The following is a 24,813-nucleotide window of genomic DNA, read 5'->3' as shown; positions in this document are numbered from 1 at the left end:
TTAAGGATAAGAAATGGCTATTTTAACATACAATACAGCGAGGGAGCAATTCCATCCCATCAATTTAACTTGAGAAAAAAAGTATAAAAACATACTTGGTCTTCCTGGAGAGCTGAACTAATCTCAACAAAAATATTCTTACCCAAGTTACATGACATTAACCAAGAATGACCTTAAGTCTGGCTGAGCACAAAGCCTGGAGCAGAAATACTGTAAAGATACTTTCCCTGCCATTCCTTCCTCTGCTTGCCTACCTGAGGTATTTTATACAGCCCCAATCCCTGTGCCTCCAAACATATCAAATCTTTGATATATTTAATCCTAAACAATCCTAGGGAGAGGAAAGCGATTATCTAGGAAACAAACATATTTTTCTGGGGGGAAGGAGACTCAAGGATCAGAGCTTGGATAACCTGTATTTGTATCATTTTCCTGTAAATCATCTCCTGACTTCAGAGGTACAAGGAAAGCAGGAGTAGGTGATGTGAGATTGGGATTTATGTCCTGTATGTGATCCTGGGCTTCCATGTCCAGCCACTGCTATTCTCAAGGCACATGGACTGATTATATACTGTTTTTCAACAATCTCCCATAGAAACAAACATTCTCACTTCTGTAAATACTTGCACAAGAGACACCATGGACAGCAAACTCACAGACAGCACTACCAGTAGGAAAGGGAAATAAATGGCAATACAAGAAAATAATGAGATTACAATTACACAGAACTCTTTTCTGAGTCCCCCAGTAACATTCAAGTTATCTAAATATCATCATCTCTCATTCTCACTTCCAACTGGCAACGGATAAATATATTTTCTCCATGGTGAAGGACAACAAATACCTAAATGAATAAAGCTGGTCTTGTCTGTATCCAGAACTGCAGAACCTGGCTTAATGAAAACCATTACACTGTCATACCATTTTTCTTTCAAATAACAGGTCTGCAGAAACATGATTTCTTCTTCGTGTATATACTCCTGAACATCAGGAAATACATGAAATTTGTAACAGGATTGCAGGCCTGTTACTCAGAAGCATTTGGTTATGAATTCATATCCCACTGACTGGTATATTAGCTGTACTGTACTCTCACAAAAAAGGGTGAATGCTCAGAATTTTGAGCGCTGAATTTCTGTTAATTCAATGAACATCCCTTTTATCTTAAAAACTCTCAAACTCCACACCCCTCACAGCCCATTGAAATCTCAGTGCAGTTGTTTCCATCAGCAAATTCCTTCTGCTGCTTCCTGGCATAGACCTCACTGTATCAGTGAAGCTGAAGAGCTTGCCATTAAGAATTTTCCACTTCCAAAGTGTATTTTGTTTGGTCACTTTGTATTTTCAATCATCTCTCCTAAATATTACCATGTGTTTGAATATTGACACAAACACCCCAGTCTCAAAAAATTGAAAAGAAAAACTCAAGATGAGGTTTTGTCTGTGAAAAGCTTTATGATCACTGTGGCAAAGATCAAAGTTGTACTGTGCTAAACATTTACAGTTAAGAAGCCAAAAAATTATACAGGCAGGTAAAAACGTGAGTTTCAAATTCCTCTCAAGAGCAAATACACCTGATGTCAGACTCTAGATATGAAAGAAATAAAAACTGTTACAGATGAAGAAAGGAAAGGATTTGTTCCAGAATACAGTAAACAGTATGAACTTGCCTATTTTCTTCATCATGTACTCTTAGTGCATGTACTCCAAAAGGGTAACACTTCTTTGGACACAATCTGGCAGCACAAAGCAAGCAGCTGGACCTCTCAGTGGGATCCCACACAGACACTGTAGTTCATTCCCATGCTACACTTCCCAGGAACAGCACCGTAAATAGTAAATATTTTCTGTGATTTGGAATCCAATAGTTCATCACATGCTGTGATTCAGTAGGTCAGGCAAGAGATATTTCTAGATGATCCTAAAACAACACCTTGTTATCTTGCTATTCCCACTGCTCTTTCCGAATGTTTTCTCTAGCAGCTGAAAATGTATAGTGGACCTCCCAGAATCTGGTAAGGAATAAATCTAAAAATGAGCAGTAACAGGGTCAGAAGTTATCAAGGACTTGACAGTCTCAAAAAAAACAGGCAAAGCCAAGCTCAAGCTGGTAATGTACATGTTTTGCATTTGAGAAAGTTCAATTTCAGAGCTGAAAGTTATGCTTAAAACAAGTCATGAGAAAGATAGAAAAAAAAATCAATTTACCGTATCATTTATCCATACATGCAAAAAACTCCAAGTGTTAAAAATGCAGTGTCAAAGGGACTTGTACCTTTCTTCACTTCCTCTGTAAGCCTGTCTGCTTTGGCCAATTCCATATTTATATTGAGGTAAACAAAAAACACTAAGTTAGAACAGATATGCCATAGAAAACACATTAAAAAAATGCATAAAACCCCTCTAGCTAGTAAAGGTTGGAACAACAAATTATTTTTTTTTTTTTAGGTTACAGAAAAAATCCCTTAACACTCAACCTGACTCACCAGGTGATACTAATAGTAACAGTGCAGAGACAACAGGCATTATGTACACCTGAAAAAATATGTGAAGATATAACTAGCAAACCAGGTGAATGCTGAACAGGAGCTCCTAAAATTACATATGTTTAAATGAAATGATCTGGATTACTTGCAGAGAACAGACTCCAAAAAAAGGGGGCTAATGGCTCTCTTTTGTCATCAATTAATTTCAGGAACCTGGAAGAAAAATGTTTGCACTGAAATTCAAGGAGGGAAGACTGGATGGAACAAGTACTCACAGGTTCAGCAGTCCAATGCCAAGCAAGGCAAAATTACAGAATATTCAATACTGGGCTTTAATAATAAAGAATTAGTGAGGGGTAATAAAATCAATGTCAATCAAATTAAGTCTATGGAAAATAGATTCTGTCAAACTAAACTGACAAGCTTCTTGATGAGATTACAAGTTTGACCTATAAATTTTAAGAATGCCATTAAATCAACATTGATATACTCAGTCTTCTTTAAAGGACTTGATTTGGTACTGCTTATTAATTGACTATAACAAAATTAACATGGCACACATTAAATGGATTAAAAAAGCCAACAGATCTTACTGGGAATTGTGAACAGGAAATCACAAGAAATATGCTTTCCTACAGGTCTGTCTCAGGAAACGGATCTTGGCCTTAAATTGTTTTATTTCCACCAGTAAGTGGAAAAAACCCAAACTCCTTGCTTGAGAAAATTGACTGTAGAAAGACAGGAAGAGGAGAGGATGAGTACAAAGAGGACAGAGGGAAGGTACAAAGCAATTTAAGTTCCTCAGTAAACCACAAATACACACATTTACACAGCACAAAGATTACACCTTGACAAACCAAGTTAACTGTGGCTTGCTTTAGGAACACTGAAATGAAAGACTGACACAGGCTACATCAAGCCTGCAACACTGGCACAAGAGTTTAAACTGTTCTTGCTATAGAAGTCACACTATCAGAAAGGGAAAGAAAAATTGCTGGTTCTGATCTGCCTGTGCTTTGCTGAGGAAGAGCCCAGTCCTGGTACACATTCTCCAAGCAAGACACTGATGCCTTGGAGATGGGGCCATGAGACCTGACTACAGCACAGGAACTCTTTCAGTTGAGATAAGGGGGTCAGATCTGCATACCTGATCAAAAAAGTTGTGACAGTAATTTGAATGAAGCTGAACCTGAACACTACTACACTAGTATTCACCTGGAGTACAAATTTATTTTTTCTTACTAATGTCTGCCCATGGAGTTATGTAGCCCAAGTCCCACTGCTTGGCAGGTGAAACCAGACTAGAAACAATACAGCAATACAGCAAATATGCTGTTTTCCTGTGGAAGCCATTTGCTCTGTGTTTTTGACATTGAAAGTAACACGAATTTAAGTACCTACCAACCATTTTGTCAGTTCTACCACTGGAAATTCTGAAGGCTTGATTTTATTTTTTTTTTCCCTGAAAACTATGCTCTAGCTCAAGCAGAAATTAATCCAGGGAACATTTTGGCAAGGTGTGTTAAGTACTCTATAATCTCTTCTACTCTACAAATACACTATTCCTGCTGGTTCTATGAAGAACAGTCATTGCCACAAGCAAAGCAAAAGCAAGCTACTTTCTCAGAAAGTCTGAATTCCTTCCTATTGCAGGAAACTAGTCTAAATAGCAACTTAGCAATGAGTATTACTTAATTGCCCACCTGTGACCAGGTAATTTAAAAAAAAAATTGTTAGAAAGATCCTTTTTATTTGGAAGTAAGTTACTGTCGAATGTCACGTCACATTAAAGGACTGTGGCGCCCACTATAAGCAATCACTCACGAGAACAAGCACCGAATGGGACAGCAGCGATCCAAACTGCCTTAAATTGTGGTTTTGTTGTCCCCTGCCCAAATGTAAAACCTAATTAAAGCTGCCCTCCTGACAGCCGTACCGCGAGCGCCGCTGCTTCCCTGACACAATCCCTCCCTTCAGAAGTAGGGCACGTCTGACAGCTCATCTCGCATCAGCCAGGCAGGAGCCGTCAGACACTAACAGCCTTCAGTCACTCTGCCTTTGGGACCAAAAGATAAATAATGCTCACCACGAACTCTCCACATCTCCCCAGATCCATTTTGGCCCGTTCAAACCTCGGTAAGATTTAGGGAAGAAACTGGTCACGGGGTAAGCTTCTCTCTATTGCAAAAGCTCAGTGCAACTCGCTGTCCACCTGTGGCTCTTCCGAGCAAACCTGCACATACTCTTCCACTTGTCCCAGTGTTTCTCAAGGCTGAGATGTTTGTAATAAACAGCACCTATGGATGGCTGGCAGGGAGAGTGCTTTCTGTCTTTTAAGCAAGAGTAATCAAAGAATTCTGACATTCAAGGCAATCCCAGCTCCAGCTGGCAGGTCCATTTCAGAATACCACCCTGAGAGCTTTCAAACCAATTCAGAAGCATTTTAAACACATTCCTGAGATGAAAAAGGAATGACTGCAACTTCTATGAAAAGCCATACGAAACAGACTTTTGGAGAAGGTTACATAAATACCCTTGAGATGATATATTCATATTGTACAAAGAGGGTCAAGTGAAATGACTTTTTTTCTTGTTGTTTCCACAACAGTTATCAACAAATAGAGCTGTTCACCTAAAAAAGGAGGTAAGCTATAGAGAGAAAATTCAGATCAAGGGAAAATGAGATTGGATCATGAGACCAGTTCTAAACCTGCTCCATGTCTGATACTTTTTTATACCAGTAATATCATTCATTCATCCTCCACCTCTTTCCCAAGGAGAATCACCTGCTGTCACCCCAACAAATGCACACTGCAGTCTCAGGAGAGAAAACCAGGAGGGAAGCACCTTCTGCACCGTGCTCCTAGGACCAAACAATTAAGCTAAGGCTGTCACTGTCACAATTCACTGCAACCCATCTATGAAGGGTAACTTGTTCTGTGCTTAGTGCAGCTCTATCACAACATCTATTTAGTCTATAGCTTATTTAAAATACAGACTCCTTATGTTTGTACAAACTAGGATTTGTTTAATATGCTGTCCATGAACAACAAGAAAGCATTCTCCCCTTACTAACCCCCACTTTTACAAGAATTTAGGGAAAAATTCACCATCTTTCTCAAAGCAAAAAAAACCCAGACAAGCATGAGTGATAAATCACTTGGTTTTTGTCTTTTGCAGGAAGGTGGTTGGCTACAAGCTTTGATTAGGGACCTTCCACCAAATTACTGTACTTGGATTATCTTTAGTTCTTTTGAAAAGATCACACTTTTACATTAGAAAGGTGAGCTGAATTTAAATTAAATCCAACCAAGAGCCCCAGATAGGGTGTGATGCTACAGTGCACCTACAAGCAAGAAGCATGGCCTGTCCTCAGTTTAAAACAGCCATCAGCATTATGTGAGTTCAATAAATCCTTCTTAAAACACTGCTGGAGAGGAAAGCCAGGTTGAAGACTAACAGTGAAATACATTTTTAACAGATTCCCTCCTAAGAAACATGCCTATAGTTTCACAAAAAAATAAAAAAAGTAAAGCTAACCCCAAACCTCTGGGAAAAATCCTCTATGTTCCATAGCAAGAACACCTGCAAAGGTTACACAATGACACAGATCCTCAGGTGGCACAAGATCCCTCAAGCAAAGTCTCCTCCCCAGGCATCAGAACCCTGATACCTAAAGAGCAATGGCCCTCCCCATCAGGTATCCGCACAGAGAAAATTCCTATCGCTGCCTTAATGCCAGAGAGACTCAGATAAAAGCTCATTCATGCAGGAGTGAGGCCTTTTTCGGGGAGCTCGAGGGGAGACATGAGTTGCACAATGAGGTCCCAAGGGAGCCCTATGCACACAGGATTTAATAAACTCCAGCCCAAGTGGAAGGGGCTCCTTTGCACCAGGCCTTCCCCAACAGAGGCGCTGCTACGTGATTAAAAAATCCCCCAAAGGAAGCCCTTGCAAACAGTGTGCTACATCCCACGTAAAACTCTCCCTCGGGGAGAGGATAAGAGAGGGAAAATGAACCAGACATACAGACACCACTCACTCAATTTTAATATCTGAATGGGAAGTGCCAGATACCATGACAACAAGCCTAGGAAAATAAAAGGGGAATAAAAAGAAGCGTTGCCCAAAATGTGAAACAAATCCTATAAATGTAGCTAAAGCAAATTATTAGTGCTGGTGAGGTAACTGCAAGTCCTGGGCCTTCACGTGTCACTGGAAGGGAACCATGAGGACCTGGACACAGTGACCTCAAAATCAAAGCAAGACTCCCCAAACCCATCTCCAAGCTCCCCACAACAGAAAGAAATATTCATCCAGCACCTTGAGTTAGAAAGCTTCATCTGGCCAGGCAGTGTCAGAGGAGATTACATGAGTTTTGTCTTCTTCTGTAGTTCTGACAAATCTCTTAATGCAAGATGGTGTAATTTAATGTCCTGATTTTCAGAGATGCTGAAGCAGTAGCAGTTCTTGTGTAAATTAAATACCAATTGACAGCAACTGCCATTTTTCAAAATTAGATACTGAAATTATTTTCACTTTGGAATGGCCCCATATATCCAACTCGGAACACAATGAAGCACACTTTGACAGCCAGCTGCTGCCCAGTGCACCACCAGATCCTTCCAAAAATCCTACCCCCACAGAAACTTCAAGGGGACTTACAAAACCATGCAACTACTCAATTTTATACTTGACCACACCAGCAAAGAAAGATACACCTGCTCTTGAAAATCATGTCTTACAGTCTCCTAAAGGCTCTGATCATTTCAGATGTTCTGCATCTCATCTGAAACAAGGCTTTGCTTTTAACCTGCAAGACTACAGAGTTCAACCAAGTCAGCTGTGCCACTGCTGTGCTCGAGGACATGGACTACTCTGCATGCAAAGCTTAAGTGGCAGTTCGCAACAGATGCTGCTGACTTGGCTGGAGTCCTCTGTGGTTCCCTTTAGCAGAGCATGGAAGCATTTTACCTCTGAAACATACCTTTCCTCACAAATACCACTGAGGAAAGCACTTTTATTCCTGTTATGGAGAAGGAAAACTGAAAGGCACCGTGATTTCCAGGGTGAACTTGGACAGAATAGCACAGCCACTAAAACAGGGAGCTAAAACTGCAGCTCCCCCACTCTAAGACTGGAACCTTATCATTGGCCCATTGAGAGTTGTGCTGGGCTAGAGATATCTTGTAAACAACACACACATTTCATGCTCTGTAGAATACATTATCCTCCTTTTTCTTTTTTGCTTGCTTGCTTTTATCAAGTTTCTTTAAATGCAAAACTGGATTTTCAGCATGGGTGTGTTCATACTACTGCAAGCAACTGATTAAGTAGGTTTTGAAAAGCTACTGCTCCTGACATACACAAGACAAGTGAGTTCCATTTCTGAACAAATATTTGGATTTTGCTTCCCTCAGTTGACATCTCTTGCTTCCCTTCTTTTCATCTTCTCCTCCCCCTTCCTTCAAGGAGCACACAGCCTCTGAATTAGCAGCTGTTCTGAGAAGAGCAAGGCTGCACTCCTCCCCGCTTTGTCCCAGAACAGAACAGGGACTGTACTATAAAAATCCAGTGTTCGGGGGACAGGCATGAATGGACAAGAAACAGCCATGACTTGTCTATCCTGAACAGTAAATTCAATGCTGAAGAGACGACTTAAACACAAGAATGCAGACATTAGAAACAAACAGGCTAAGTGAAAACAAGATTCAGTGAGAAAAAGTGAAAACAAATAGAACCAGAAAAAAAAAAAGACCTAAAAGATGTAGCAACACATAAAAATTGTTATCAGCAGTGTGGGAAAAAAAAATCTGCAAAAGGAATTAAAGAAGTCACTGCATTACATTAAGCATGCAACACATTGTGGGAAACAGTTCTCATCCAAAACAGGGGATGTCACACTTGGGAGAAAGGACACAGCATCACTGGACAAGCAGTACAAAAGAATGGTAAAGACCACACAATTCCAACAAGGAATGTATGTACCACAGAAAAGGAAGGCAAACTGAAGGTAAGTTTCTGTAGTCACCACGTTTTTAAAGTAAGACCTAAGGCTCAATAGTGAGTTGAGACACAAGCTTAGAAGTGTCCAGTGCTAAAACACTAAAACACAGTATCCTTTAATGAAATTTGACCAAAGGGAGATACAAAAGCCTAGAGATACTTCTAATGTGTCAAGACTGGAGATGAAATATTAGAAGTGTGTTACTTTTAATACTGTTACTCAAAAGAAGATGAAATGATAATAGGGTAGAGAAAGAATCAGACTGAAACCAAAGAGAAAAGGCACTCCAAGAGCCTGAGCCAGGAGGTCACAGAAGAGGCACATGCTTCATTACAGCAGATCTATTTTCCTTCCTGCACATCATCTCAAATGCTGGCACTTCTGAAATTTAGATGAAAGTAGAATGCAACTAAAAATTTAATACTGAACAATGGACCAGAAGCTTAAGGCAAACCAAAATAAACAGAATGATTACTCACTGGTCAGGCTTCAACCAAAGGCACAGTAAGTTCAGATCACTGGGAGCCCATACTGTACCATGTTCATGGTTTTGGTGCAAATATACCGAACTTGTGTGAAAAACGGCAATGCCAGACACCCAGAGTCAAAGCTTATGAGAAGCTCCACTAGAAAATGATGGCAGTGAGTGGTAGAAGAAAGGCAGAAGGACAGAGCCTGCACACAGACCAAGGCTCCTATTTCCATGAAGAGTCAGAAGACAGCAGAGTGGAAAGAGTCCTGGCTCAACAAAGATCTTGGTTCACAGGCTAGAGATTTTTAATAAAAAAGGCCAAGGACACACTCTGTCAATAAGAAGGAAGCAAGCAGAGGACACGGGGAAAGACACAGCTAAGATCTGTAAACGCCAGTTCATCATCAAACTTGGAATCATTTCATGTAGAAGTGGTGGCAGTAATGCTTCCAGTCTAAAAGAAATGGCAGAGGAACATAAAACTGGAGAAAAACAAGAGTACATTCTGCAAAACAAGAATATTAAGTAGGACATATTATACTGCAGCATCAATATCTAAAACCTGTTTGGCTGTAAATTCAAAAAGCCCTGGTAATTTTGTCATTAAATTATTTAATTCAGCAACATTTAAGGTTTTGTACCTCAGCCTCTGTCAAACAGCAAAAAATCAAAAGCCACAACAATACTAACAATTTCCCAGTAATTCAGAAGAATGACTCTCAATACCTGTTCTATCTCATCAACAGCCTTCTAATTAAACTCTGAGCTCAACTAACCACTTTTTCCAATGCACAGAAGAAAGTAATTTATTACAGACCGGAATACAAAATTTAATATTAACAACACAACTCGTGACTGCAGCATTTTTAATCTGATCAGCAGAAACATAAATAAAAGCTGCAACCTGACAGCTAAGAAGGTTAATCTGTAATAGTTAGATTTACGTAGATTACTTCACACAGCATCTGGAAAGATGCTGAGAAAGGTAAAGTTACTTTATCATATTCCAAAACATGCTACCTATAATAATTTTGCTATGCGTTGATATATAGACTGTAGAGAGCCTCACCACAAAATTTGTTTCAGCTTTAAGACAGTACTTCCAAAAATTTTAAAGCAAAACCAGGATGGTTTCAAATGTTTATAATATTCCTTTTACATACCTGCAGGTAACAGAAGTACTGAAAACTACTTCAAGGAGAAAATATTATGACTTTGTGTGCACATACTACTTAGTTCTATCACTTGATCTTGATCTTGGTAATTTTTCTGAGAAGAATATTAGCATGAATATACTCCTCAGTAAATTTTCTCCAGCACAAAAATGTCAAGGTAGCAGATTTAATCTGATCAGCAACACCTTCCATTCTGATATTATCTACATGTATGGCACTGAATGTACCACTGACTGATGCCATTGTTGGCTGACCACCACTAAAAACAGTGCAATTTCTGTGATACACAACTCTTATTAAAGGCTTTTCACAATATTAAACACATAGGTGGTAAAGAAGCTTGTTCCTTTTGTTCCCAGTTTGGCAAAATACTTAACCTGGAGCAAGTGAGTACCACAATACTACCAAAAACCAAAATGAAGGTAGCAGAGCAGCTATTCCAATGCAGCAGAAACCATAAGGGAAAAATATGTTACCAGTCAAGCTTCCAAGCTGTTCATGTTTGGGGCTAGGCTTTTTTTTTTTTTTTTTGTTTAAGACAAAGTAGCTTCCAGAGCAGGAAAATGTTTAAAGAAACAGAACTGGGCAAAGATATGCACTGGTAAATAGGAATGACACAGATACAGCAAGTAGGAGAACAGAGAAGTCTAAAAAAGGAACTGCTGGAGAATACTTCTTGTTACATGTCCTATCTTCTCATGCCCTACCTACCGTCCTCACAGCCAGGAAAGTCAATACACCCCCTCCATCCAGCCAACAGCAACCCAGGGAAGGAGGAGGCAGCCTCATTTTTTGGGTCCTAGAATTCTGTAGGAAAAGGAAGGAAGCCTGTTGATACCTAACTTAAGGTGCTTCCAAACGTGTTTGCACATTTATCTGAATAGGGCAGCAGGGAGATTAGAGCTGTACTGCAGGAACAGCAGCCTCTCTAGTACAGCAACAATTAATCACACTGGCAATGCTGCCATTTGTTTGCTTGCAGGTGAGTATGACGCAGCTTTTTGTCCATCTGCTTTTGCAACACCCCTTGAAAACCATCTAACTGGAAAAAAAAAAAGCAGTTTGGACTCTTGTGAATAAAAGCACTAAGTGTTCAGTCTTTCTCCCCCTCAAGCTGATATATTCCACTCATTAAAGAGATACTGAGAGTCATAAGAAAAGTACTGTGTCAGAGTAGAGGTCTGCCTGGTCCAATATCCTGCCTCCAGCAGTACCTACAAGTCAGTAACTTGTGCTGAAATTCCTAGCAGGGACAAGCAGCAACATCTGCAAAGTCAGTGATGGATCCTGCTCAGGGACAACAGAGAACAGCAGCTACATCACCAGTGTGCAGCAGTGAGTCAGCCAAAGCAGAACCAGTGAGCAAAGCCAAAGAAATGGGCTGGCCACGATGATTTCTTGCACTCTTCTCATAGAATCAGAATTTCACAGGAATGAGAGCAGAGAGTGACCACGAGATTGTGGTATCACAGAAATGGGAAATATAGTACCTGAGCAAAACCAGTCTTAATAGACATGGAGAGATGCAGAAGAGCCCAAACAAAACTCAGGCTGTATCACAAATGGTTTGAATTGTCAAAGGCTGCAGTACCCTATCAATGACTGTTCCAGGAATGAAGCACAGGAGATGAAGAGAATGCTGATGAAATCCAGAGATTTACTGGCAAACACTCTGCATCAGAGCAACTTCCAATAGCCCAGATTCCCGAGATGGTTATCTGTGCTGACTCTAAGCACAGGACTGCCAGTGAGCTGCACACAAAGGTTGCTGGACTCCCAGTTCAGCAAGAGAAACTGTGCTTCAAGCAGGAGAAAAGAAGAGGTGGTGAGCAGCGTTAAGGATATAGAAAACACCCTCTCCATATATCCTTGTGTGTAAACAGCAAAATTAGAAGTTAAGAACTTTTAACTGTAAGTCAACTTAAAATGATGGCCCAAGTTTTTAAGCAGTGATATTGAACCTTTGAAGATTTCTAGAAGCAAAGGAGAAAAAAAAAATATTTAAGGCCAGGCAAGACCTTCATGCAGTAAATATCCCATAAAGAACTTTGCCCTCTACAAATGGCTTATCACTTGACAAACAAATAGAAAAGAGGTTGGCTTGATTATGTAATTGGGTCTTTCCTCAAGTCACAGAGTAAGTCCAAAAGCAAAAATCTGAAGGACACTCTGAGGGGATGGAACCTGCATGATGACTTTGATCAGTTCAGGGACAGCACATAAACTGAGGTAGCAGAAAACAGAGGAGAGGCAGGAATGCTGAGGACATTCACACCCCTAGGAGCAGCAGATCCCCAAACCAGTCTGAAGGTCTCATGCTGACCATTCCCAGAAGCCAAGGTGAAGATCACCTTGGCAGAACTCTTTTGTACGCAGAGAAAACAAATGGCTTGCTAGGGGGAAGTCAAATGATGATGGATCAGCTCTGCAAGCTAAAAGGGGCAAGGACTCCCTGGCTCACTGATTCAGAGAATCAGCTACCGCAGGCAGGTCAAGTAACCCCAGTCACGAGTTTACCGAACACCACATGAAAGTCAAGAACAAACTCCAAATGCAGTGTTGGTGAAGTTAAGCCTTGTGAAAAGGGAAAGCAGGAGTCAGATCACTTTCCAAAGTGTTTGAACTGGTTTTACACAGGTCACTTCTGTTTCTGGACAAGTTGTGTAGCAAGAGCACAGGGGAACCAGGCAGAGGTGACAGCCACAGTACAGCTGCTGAGCTGCTCACAGGTGTGGCTGAAGCACAGAACTCCTTGAGCAGCAGGGAATGGAGAAATGCTGGCAAAGTCAGCCTTGGAGCCCTGACAGGTACCTGGGTATGCTGTCTGCTGCTGCCCCAAAGTCCCCTGCCTCAGCTGGGAGTGCCTTGCTGACAGTCTCCCAGAGTTTTCCTGGCACTCACATTCCTTTCCTCTCCTTTCTCCTTGGGCTAAAAGGAAAGAAAAGAAAAAGAGTTACAGAGAGAAGCAGCTGAAGCATAGGGTCTGGGCTTCTCGAGGAGAGGGCAGAATGATCCAATAAGGAGAGAACACCAGAAGGGTGGAGTTCCATCAGCAGAGGGTTACACCAGAGTCATTTCACTGGCTGCTCCCTGGGAGACAGCTATCTTCTTCCATGCGGGTGACAGGAGGGATGGAAAAAAAAAGTCTTAGAGTAGAAGGTCAGCAGACACACTGGAAAGCCTCACTGGTAACCCTGTATCTGGAAGTCAGGATTTCAGAGGTGTAGGCATGCCTGTGCTGTTGAGGAAAATCACACTGGTAATCCTTCCACACTGGGCTTGATGGGAAGGTGATGGTATTTACCCAAACCAAGCAGCAAAAAAATGAAGAATATGCTAAATATGTATTAGAGGCATTTAATACACTTCAGAAGCAGCTCAGGATTGAAACTGGTGGAGTTAATTAGAAAGCTCTTTTGCAGCACAAGGGTCATGCCTGCTTGCTTTCTGCCTATTTGCCCCAACACTCATTTCAATTGCTTTTTTCCAATAATCAAGAAATCAAAATTCTTTTGTTCGCTGGCACAGAGTCTGCACCAGGCGACTGCAGAGAAGTGATAAAGAAAATGATGGATGCTAATTTGACCGTTTTCCTCAGCGTTCAGCACAGACATCAAACCACACAAAAAAGATTTTATAGATCCAGCACTGAGATGCTCGCTACCATTTCTGTGTCTCCCCTCCACCCAGAGCTAAGTTCAGTTACTTAATGCAAATGTTCATTAAAATAATCAATATTTGGGAATTGTCTTGAATCTGCAAGCCCTTAAAATAGGATATGCAACATGGAAATTACGTTGATCTCTGCTCCAGAACAGAATATACTTCAGGAAATAAGCTATAAAAATAACTAGGCTATGAAATTAAGATCAATTTATCAAAGGTCTTTAATAACATTCAGTGCCATATATTTAGTCCTTTAAAAATAATTCTAGATTTCAAATTTAAAAAGACTCTGAAACATGTCTGGTTTTCCCTGTCTTTTAATATTTCATTCTCAGCATAAAATGAAAAAATAAAGCATAGTCTGTATCCCATCTGATCAGCAAAAAGAATTTTTCCTTTTCAGTTCCAAACTACATTATCTTAGACTTCTGCTTCTCTGGGCACTTGACTTTCAGCTGCACTTATACTGCTCTAACCACTCTTTCTTCACTACATTTGTCTATGCATTCAACACAAAGAAGTAACTTCCACACAAATCTCCTTTACCTAATAAATACAGTGAAGCCAATGTACAGTCACTTCCCGAAAAACCTAAGGCAATTCACTTAATTTGGTATTATTTTTTCAGACAAAAGAACTCTAGCTGAGTACTCCACTGCATAAATATTTTTCCTATTTCAGCAAATACCAAGTCTTTTGCTTTCAAGGAAGTCAAATGCAAGAACTCCACTGCTTCTTACAGAGATTCCCTATACAGTCAATTTGAGGGGCACTATTAAGTATGGCCTTTAAATACAATCAAGCCAAATGCTAGAAATATATATACAATTTATGGTGAACACCACAGTATGAAGGCTTTTTTTTTTTGCCCTGTTTTGAAGGATTGTATTAATTCTCCTCTTCTACCAGAACAATGAAATTGCTGCTAACACTCAGTCCAAGGCAACAGGATCTGTGCCAAATAAATGATCAGAGATCAGTGACTAGTTACCACTGCTCTACAGAGAATTACTAAAAACCCCTTCCAAGTCAACAAGGGAATAAACTACCTCTACAAGGTATTTCTCTCCTAAACCCTGTTATTAGGTGGGCTTATGCCATGAGGCATGAGTGTTTACATACTTCCTTAAAGAATTTATAAGTCTTATCTAACATAATCCCTGCATTCTATAATCCTATCTGTTTAATGTATTTTAAGTGGGGAAAACTGCTGGAACCAATAGTATTTCAAAAGGGAAGGCAATTCTAAAGCACAATCAAATGAACTGGACATCAAATGCAGAAGTAGTTTATGCTCAGATTAGACTTTCACTCAGATCAGGTACCCTAATGCTAGGTTTCACTGTAAGCTATATTTATCTGCATATGGATCTTTTTTTTCTATCCACAGGACACTTTTGGCCACCACTTTAAAAAACTTTTAAAGAAAAGATAGATGAAACATTTCCAGCCTTTGTATGTGAATTTTTCAGTGAATACATGTTCTATCTACAGCTTCTAAGCATAAATAGCTGTGAACTATTTCCCTTAAAAAAAGAATCTTTTCTCCCCTTGAAAAAGCAGCATTTTACTAATCCGTCTGCAATTTCCAGCATGTTTCACCTGCACACATAACCATGCAATAGTTACCTATTGCCATGAATTGCATTACCAAAAGCCTGCTCCCTATAATTAAATTTAGCCATTAGTCCCATTTTTCCCTTCTGTCTTTACATTATGATGAGATCCTAGAGTCCTGCTTTGACTCCAACCCAGATGGGACCTCCTGGTTATCTACTCTTATCATGCCTCAAAACCTCCAATTAAAATACATAAAACTTGGCTGCTGCCTGCTGCAAACACTGGGCTGATACTCGGTGATGTCTGCTTACCAGGGAAAGCTTAGGGGGTGTTTTCCCTCCTACTGCTCATCTGCCACTGCTTCCCTCCTGGAGAACATGTCCATTCCTGCCTGCCCTCTCTCCTGCCTCCCTGGGCATCACCAGTGTGCAATTAATGGCTTCTGCTCCTGAGGATACACACCTTCTTCATCCCTTGCTTTCAAAGCAGTTACCAAATCCAGATGCTGAAATTAAGGCTACTTAATTAAGCTCCAAATTTCAGCAAACTGCAAACATGCAGCTCTCAACAGCATGGTCTAGATAGAAACACACTAGTTCCCCATCACTTGCTGAACAGACCTGGTTAAATAAAATCCAGTTCTTTGCTTTTTACAGTAGCACTTTTTCAGTATGGGCTTCTCATTTTACAAAAAAGTTGGATTTTTTTTTTTCTAGAGGGAACATGATATCAACTTAACTCAGTGTGGACAAACTTCTGGGTTGAAGGAGCAGAACAGCCTTCCCAGGTTAACAATTTACTGGTTTCCACAAATGAATGAGCACCACCCACTTCTCATGTGCAAAATACCCTCCTATACTCTCATAATGCTGCATGATTTCTGATTCTGCCATTTTTACTAGGTTCTGGTTCTTGGATTCTATGCTTGAACATCCAAAGGAGTGAACAATCCATAACTTCTAGAGCAGACTACAGGTAAAGCAGTCAGTATTTCTTTCTCTCCTTTTTATTTATTGATAGTTAAACTATATTTACAATGCCGTGATAATTTCCGAACTGCAGTTCATAAATATAAAATACTGAAACTAAAGTGAAAGACTTTGGTCTCTGTACATAATCTTAAAGAAATTTTAAATTCAAAAAGGAACAATTAAAAAAACAACCCAAAACCAACAGTTACATTCTGGGCAGAGGAACAACTAAGTTTCTGATTATACATACAAAGAACATCAAATTGTACCACACAGCAGAATTAGGCAAACCCTGCCATGACTTAAGGGATGCACAGAACTCTTGTATCAATAAATATTCTGCTTTACAGTGTTCCTGGATCATTTGAAGATGAGAAAGATTTGCAAGCCAAAGATTTTTGGATACCAATCATCTGAAGATTCAAAGGTGTAAGCTCCTGGGTAAGTTACAGAGAAACATAAAAAGGAATCTTAAAAGCTACCAAATGAATTAAAAAATTAATAACAAACATCCCCTTCTCCCACACACAAACCATGTCAACAAGGACAACTCAGTGGGCCAGAAGCACTTACAGTGTCTGACGGACACTACACTGACTGGATCTTTTGTTTGCAAACACAGTACAAAACAAGTTCAGCATTTCTTCTCTGAGAATTCTCATGAATTCAAGCCCTCTCCCTCTGGCAATGAAGATATTTGCAACTGGTTTTCTTCAAACAAAATAAGAAATAAAGAGCATCTGCAATACTCTCTAGCTTAGCATCTTCTGGTTAGTGCTGAGCCTCACTCACATCCATCTGAAGCCAAAGGTTTCCTCCCTGAAGTCACCTTCTCATCTAATACTGCTCTAAAATGTTTATGCCACTTAGCTGTTTTTTTTTTAACCCAAGTTCCTTCTCATTTTTTGAGCGCAGCTGATTAAACCTGAACAACTGGGTTGTTGGACGAAATATGCTGTAGCTATGAAACGGTACAGCAGGGACCAGTTTCACTGTTAATCTAAAATGCTAGAATTAATTAGGTAGTGTAAATGAAGAATTTAATAAGCACACTTTACAACCACAAGTTCTGCTTTTATTAAACACCCCTGCCAAATGAAGGCAACTATCTTCAGTCTGTTTTTCCTTGTCTCATTCCCTTAAAATCTCTGCAGTGAAAAAAAAAACCCCAAACCATTTTTGCTATTGCAACCCCTCCCCCATAATTAAAATGTATGCCTGACTTCCATCTCCTCTCTCAAGTCATTAGCATCTTTAAAAATGCTACTGTATATCCTGCCTGTTCTGAGAAGCTACCAAACAAAACCCAAGTTTACGATTTTGGGTTTTGAATACCAAATTAAAGGCTGTCTTAGAAGCTGTCATTCCTATTCAACTCAGTGTGGTGTACTACCAAATTAGCATAGTTTTTTAGTAAAGGAATATGCTTGTTTTAACGTGTGCCTTTCCAAAGCGAGGGGGCAACTTCACAAACCAATTTTATTAAAAACTCCTACTACTGTTCTAAGACTGCAAAAAGATTTGGAGCAGATGACTATTCCTGTCATACATTGTTTAACCAAATTTAAAATTAATAAAAGAGTTCAGGTCATGAGTTTCATTAGAGAGATCCAGTATGTTTTAACAGACTTTCTATAACACCTTTTACCTCCTTGAAAAAAAACATTTCAGAAGACTCAACATTATTCCAAAAAAAACCCAAAAAAAACCTTTGCATCTCCTTGACAGGGGAAATAGAATCTTTTACACGAGCCAATTCAATGCTGCCTAGCTTTAGAAATACATTTGAGGTTTTCTACTATGGTGTTGCCAGGATAACTGTTTAATCATTATTTGGTTTATGACCTTTTCTATTTTTCTTGAAGCAAGCTCTCTCTACAGCTTTTTATTCTGAATTTTTTTGATTTGCCTGATAATTCAGCCCAGCAAGAGGGAAGCAAACTTACAATATATGAAGACAAACCAGACTTCTAATAGAAAAAACAGTACATTTGTTTGAAGGCATAACGAAACAGAGCATGCTTAGCTTAGATTTATTAAAGCCACAAAATTTTCAACAAACAATGAAAAATCCAAAGGCAGAAAAAAATCTCAACTGTTTCACATCTTCCCTGCTTCAGCAAATAGCTTAAGAATTTCACTGGGGTTTTTTGCCATAGAGCTTTCACTGTCAGAAAAAATACTTCTATTGATTTTTAATAAGGAGAAAGCAAAGAACCCCTGAAAAGCCAGTCACTCCTCTAGCAGCCTATTGGCATACCTCCACCCCTCCCCTCCCAAAAAACCAATCCAGGGGCCTAATGAAGAACACGCTTACACGATGATCCAGAAAGATGAGCTGGCTATGACCTCAGTGCATTTCCATTTTGTTACTCTCCATGTTCTAAGAACCTTAAAAACATGAACTGCTTCTGGCAAAGGGCTGCATTTGATTTACTAACTCTGAATTCAATGTGAGGAATGAGCATGCATCCTCAAATTCAGTAATGTTGCACAATGCCTTGATAACAGGCCTGAAAACCTTGGCAGATGAAATTCCGTTTTCAAAACCAGCACAGATAATTTGGAGAACTATTTTTTTTTTTTTAATTTGGCTTTTTTGTACTTGTATCACCACTTAAAACAACATGTAGGGGTGATGTCCTCAGGGCATCTGTGTAAGTTTTTTTTAAGGAATGGTTCCTTTAAAGTATTTTAGTGATCAAAGATTTATGCACTTCGTATGGAAAGAAAAAGCATAGGCAAAAAAACTACTAGAGAATATGTCAGAAGATCATATAGCAAATTTCTCACATCTTCAAACAGAAATACAAAGCCTGGAGATGGAATGAAACAAAAAGAATACTGTTCCTAGCTGATGAAGTAATGGCTCTCTGTCCAAAGACAACCCATTCCCTATGAAAACAACACCAAGTATCTAAAGTCTTGAAAATATATTGTAAGAACATCATGAATTTGAGAGATAGTGTAAGAAGTAAAAGCTCATGAAACACCAGATCAAAATTCAAGCTAGGTACCCTAGATTTCTGCAGATGAGGGTTTCATTTCTGCCTGAAATAGCTGAACTAACCTGCAGTTAAATTTTTCACATCATTTTCAGAATAGAAGAGAAACAAAGGTCTGTAAAAAAAAAATAAAATAAATAAAAAGTCAATTCTATTTTTCCATCTTCTTTTTAGAACACCCGAAGCTGCAGCCAAATCAGATTTATTGCAATAGATACATCATGGTCAACGTGCTAAAGAAAGCTCTGCTGGACTACACTTGTGAGGACTCAAGCTGCCCTGCAGCTACTGCCATTTGTTATGTGCCTTGTGTTCAACCACAGCATTGCTGTGTGTCAGGAAGTAAATAAAAAAGAAGCATTGCATGTTGAAAAGCACTAAGCAGATCATCCTAATGCTGCCAATACAATGGCTGCCAGGATGTTACGGAAACAGGTACGAAGGTTTGCATTTTAATTCCTCATCTTCCCATGGTGCCTCTTCCCACAGAGCACACACCCAGGTTGCCAGGAGAGCCTCTGAGGGGAGCTGACGCCTTTTCTGGAACCCTTTCCCTCCCAAGGCTGCTGCTCTCTGTGCTAAACATAACAGCCCTGGTGATGCACTGAACAGCAGTGAAATTTCAGCTGCTCCCACCTACGGTGTGAGTAGACACACAACCTATAAAACTAACCTATAAAGCAAGCTATAAAAGCTGATTGTTCATCCCATCTTGTGCACCAGTGAATTCCTGGCTGCGGCAGAAAGAATGTGGATTAGGCCAGGTGCATCTGCACCCATCCACACCTCCTCTAGTGACAGTGCAGACACTTCTTGTTGAGGCAGCATCTGCCATGGGAGGCTTTTATTCCTTCTCTGATTCAGAACACCATGGTCAATAAGCTGTGATGGACATGCAGCCCCACCTCACCTTACAGTGTTCTTAAACAGGCAGAAATCTAATGAGGGTCTGGTAAAGCTCAAATGTCAGAGTCAGAATTAGGAACTGTCAGCTGGCCCAAGCCATTCAGACAAGTCCATGTTCAATAAAATGAGAATGAACAGGAAAGCAAAGGCCACACTGTCTAAGCTCTCCGGTGAGAAGCTGCACAGTGTGTAACACACATCCAGACCGGCAATGTTCAGACTTCTCCCCCAGATGTGCAGAGGATGAGAGACAGACAAGGGGCTTCTCAGCAGTTCCAGATCCAGTGTGCAGCACTGAAAACAAAAGGCTTGCCCCTGAAGCTTAGCACTGCATCTGCTGCGTTCCCTGTGTTAGCACTTGCAGTACAAGCACCAAGGTTCTGCTGACCCCAGATATAAGCTGACCCTAACGCAGGCAAAGTCCGCGACACGAAGCGCTTACCTGTGATTTTGTCTCTCACGAGCTTGCAGGATTCGATTTCACCAATGCTCCCGAAGAGACTCCTGAACTCCTCCTGGGTCATGTTCTGGGGTAAATAGTTGACTATGAGGTTGGTTTTGCTGTCATCTGTAGCAGCCCCTGTCTGCATGGGGGAAGGGCAGTTTCTACTGTTGCTGGAGGGTCCATTGGTTGTATTGGAAGTAGGGCCATTCGACACCTGAGGCTCCATGGTGCTAATTATCTATAGCAAAAGAAGAGAAAGGGGGGAAAAAAAACCACCCTTAAGTTTCATAGATACAATAGCTATTTTTAAAGATACTCACAAACGAATGAGTAGGTAGCATTCATGGCCAATTTAGATACTTCAACAAAAAAACCCGGCTTGATTCCTCTGTTATTGTTGCAAAGTAGGTCATGCTAGTCTTTGGCTGTGAGCATATACTAAGATGCAGTTAAAAAACCTTCTTTTTTTGTTAATGCGAAGCTGATTTCTGCTTTCATCACGCAGCCATTTTCACAAATGTAAATTTAAACCACATAAATTTAATTATAATTTAAGGTAATAATCATAATTAAAATTACAGTTCCATTAAATCAGATGAAGTAAGTGTATGGCTCTATATGAAAAGGTAAAATATTTTACCTATTTAATAACTGTATCACAGAGTGCAATGACAACAACATTAACCAGGCACAGTCAATCTGCACCGTGTCGTCACTCAGCTTGCCTTCAATTAATAAACTCTGTGTCCCAAGACATACCATTTACTGGTTCCAGTGATGACCTATATTCTCCACCTATATTTTTCACTAATGAACTGACACCTCTTTAAATAATAAAGCCCTGGATTTGCAATCTTCACAGATACAAAGGTCTTCAGATATTTACTAGAATCAAAAAGGTTTAATCAAAGAAAGGCTTATCAGGCACAGGTGAAGGCTGGAAGTATAACAAGCACATCTATCATGAAACACAAAACTCCAGTTTTCACAGAGGAGACTCAAATAGACCTTTCCAAAAAACAACAAATAACAATCCAGCTTAGCAAAGTGTGTTGCAGGACAGTAGCCCCATTGTCACCAGTGCCACCCATCACGTGAGCAAAGCTGCCTGCATGTTTATCTGCAGAACACAAGTTTTCATCCCAAAACTGCACACACAGACAATGGAAGCAGAAAAACCTGGGTACTTCAAGCTTTTTCTGTATAATCTGCCTCTACTGTGGCTTCTAGCCCCATCTTCACTGTCACCAGTAATGCCAAAGGAAGGGCATCATCTTAGTCTCAAATCTGGATAAATTAAAGCCGTGTAAATGGTGGCTTTTGCTGTCTGCTGTGAAATTTCTGATGTGCAGCTTCACAGGAATCGAAGATCATCCCTTGGATGGGCTCAGCCTCCCTCCACCAGAGGGTCACTGATGCAAACTGCTGCCCCAGGCAGGAGATTTCACTGCCCAGGGACAGTGACAAACATGGGAGAGCAGAGGGCTAAGGCACCACACACACTCTGAACCTGGTATTCTTCAGATCCTGTAATTATTATAATTACTAAAGGCTTAATTTACTTTCTTTTTTAAATCCAGGGAGGTACATATTGTGACAAATTAGGCCTGTAATTCAGGAGGATAGGGACGCACACACACACACCAAAAAAAGGGTGTCTATTCTAAAATTAACTGCAAGAGGGTGGCTCAGAGTCTAAATAGGTTATATTCTGGTCATGTCTTTTTTTTAATTGAAATGCTTCAGCGTTAGTTAAATGCCTCATTTAGGATATAACCCTCTTTTTTATCAATGGAAATAAGTTTTGAATTACCATTATTTTTATTATCAAGCCCAGGAATAGCTACTTGGTTTAACAGCTTTTAAATAAAAAGAAGCCTTGCCACATTGTGCTTAACAGAAATGCCTTAAAACCACACAGCAGAATCATTTTGAAAATAAACTGCACAAAAATAGTCACTTCTTGAAAGACATGGGCATATCCAAACCAGAATCCCCCTGCCAATTTTACCAGCCACGTGGCACCAAGCACTGCTGGCATCCTTGGCCAAGCTGTGCCAGCCCCACACACTCTTCCTTCGAGATTCCCCCTTCTACCCGGCATCGGCCATACTTCCTTCGTTCCATCCATGTATTTACTCACACGTACTACTTAAACGCTTCAGATGCTGCTAAATCTGTTTAGCTCGGGATTCCAGCTGGAAGATCATCCTTTGATCTCCGCACCTCCGCGACCCCACGGCAGACGCGGGCTCTGAGCTCCGCCAGCAGCTGCTGCGGGGCCGGGGTTCGCACCCCAAGGCGGCCGCGCTCCAGCTCAGCACAGCCTGCTCCTACGGGCTGCATCCGCATCCACTCGGTTCAAACTGGGGGAAAAAAATCCCAGTTCCGATGCTACCGCGCAGTCAGAGGATGAGTGAAGCAGCTGACGCGGTTAATGGCAGCTTCCTGTGTGCCTTTACATCGCTGGACCATATTCTTCCCAACATAAAACCCCACAAGATAAGCTGCAGTTTTAGGGACTGATCCTGCCCCTCTGGAGCTGGCAGGAATACCAGACCACTGGTTTCAGTTTCAGCAGAAGCAGGACTTCTGCACAACACACCGAGGAAGGTACATCATCTATTCTTAGCAACAGACTCCAAAGCTATCTATAGTTCCCCGCAGTAGACAATAACCCTGGATCTTTTAAAATCTGTGAAAGAAAACAAAATTCCAAACTGCTTGGTGTCCTACTTAGGCATTTTGCAAATGCTTTTTACTTAAATTTGCAGCATCCATACCTTCCCCACCAAGCAAAGGAACAGAATTCAATCCAAGACATTTAAAACAGTCGGAACATTAAGAGTAAGCTGCTCGGTAAAAATCTGTTCCCGAACAAGTACATTTCCTCATATACTTCAAAGTATCTTGGCATAAACTAATTTTGCACCAGGTGCCAGGTTTTCTTCCTAGTTACTCTCAACTCCAATTAGGTTGTCTTGATTTTTTAATAGTAGAAAGGAAAATCAAGGCTTATCTGCCCTTCAAATTATTGCCAAGTCATAGGTTACTGAAAATCCATTTGCTATATACATATTAAAAAAGCGATAATGGATAAAGAGAAATGTTGAAGAATTATTAAAGGCATTTCTGATAAAGGATTTCAGATTTTTTTTTAACTGCATGATTTTAAGTCTCCATTTACAGAGTGATTTCTGTGCAAAAGCAGTTCTGTAGCAGAGCTTGCTTTCGAAGTTCTCATAGGCACAAAGGACTAACTCTTGCTTTAGGTGTGCATACCGACTCCTGCCATGAGTGAAGACTTACAGTGGCAGGGCTAACAACAAGGTAAGCCCTGGCTCCTGTCCCCAGCATGCCTGAACCTCAAACCCCGGGCAGAGTTCAGTGTGCATGCTCTGGGATGTTTATCGTCAAGCACTGTTTTTAATATTAAGTAGCTGTTGATTCCACATCAGTCAGCACATTACATAAGAGGAAGATTATTTATTCAAATAGATTTCAACATGACAGTCGCTGTATGCTTTTTTTCCTCTATCCACAACAGTAAGATTTAAATTTTTAATTCAATACCTGCATCACAATGTGAACATTTTTAAAATCAATACTCCGGTTTCCAGGGCACACAGTTAACTTACTATGTTTTAATTACGGGTAATAACTTTTTTAAATACAGGAAAGTACTGGGCTGCAATTAAATTCTACCAAAATATCAAAGAAAGCTCTAAGTCTGCCTAACTCATCAAGTGCTTATCTGGATACAGGCAAAACAAATGTTGAAAATTCGGGAGTGACTTAACCTCAATGTTCATTTTTTAAAAACAAAACACACTTATCCCTGAAGGTATTCTTAAACCTCCATAAGCAAGTAAAATTAGCAATATCTGTGCTCTGAGCAACATCTTTAGGTAGACCTTTTCTGACCCAATTTAGGCAGTTACTACCGGTCCTGAAATATTACAGTGCAAATGTCATGTGCAAATGTGTGATGACATTCACATGCGACTGGTATAAAGAGGCATTTTATTTTTTGGGGGCAATAACTTGCCAAACTCCCAATACTGCAATATGATACTCTATATATATATAGTAATAGTATCTTTGAAGAAGAATAAACTGC

At 40.2% G+C, this 24,813-nt stretch overlaps 1 protein-coding gene and 1 long non-coding RNA gene across 24 annotated transcripts in view; both read right to left on the bottom strand.

Moving 5' to 3' along the window:
• The window catches only part of ELAVL4 (ELAV like RNA binding protein 4), a 97,297-nt gene that overhangs the window by 18,369 nt on the left and 54,115 nt on the right, over positions 1–24,813 (bottom strand). For 14 of the 23 annotated variants that reach the window (XM_023932454.2, XM_023932455.2, XM_086842568.1 and 11 more), the window contains one exon: positions 20,691–20,931. In XM_023932454.2, coding sequence (XP_023788222.1) covers positions 20,691–20,931 — 241 coding nt within the window. Of the gene's footprint in view, positions 1–12,951; positions 13,069–20,690; positions 20,932–24,813 lie in introns of all 23 variants that reach the window. The other 9 variants (XM_023932451.2, XM_023932453.2, XM_086842560.1 and 6 more) reach the window with 1 other exon arrangement.
• On the bottom strand, positions 1,436–7,109 carry LOC147651737 (uncharacterized). The gene is made up of 2 exons (XR_015273959.1): positions 3,531–7,109; positions 1,436–3,486 (listed from the first exon to the last, which is right to left on the bottom strand). It is a non-coding gene; the product is annotated as an uncharacterized LOC147651737 (long non-coding RNA).

Source organism: Cyanistes caeruleus, chromosome 9, assembly GCF_971803275.1.
Source record: "Cyanistes caeruleus chromosome 9, bCyaCae1.hap1.1, whole genome shotgun sequence".
In the NCBI taxonomy this organism is placed as follows: Eukaryota; Metazoa; Chordata; class Aves; order Passeriformes; family Paridae; genus Cyanistes; species Cyanistes caeruleus.
This window is presented reverse-complemented; position numbering and strand designations above follow the sequence as displayed.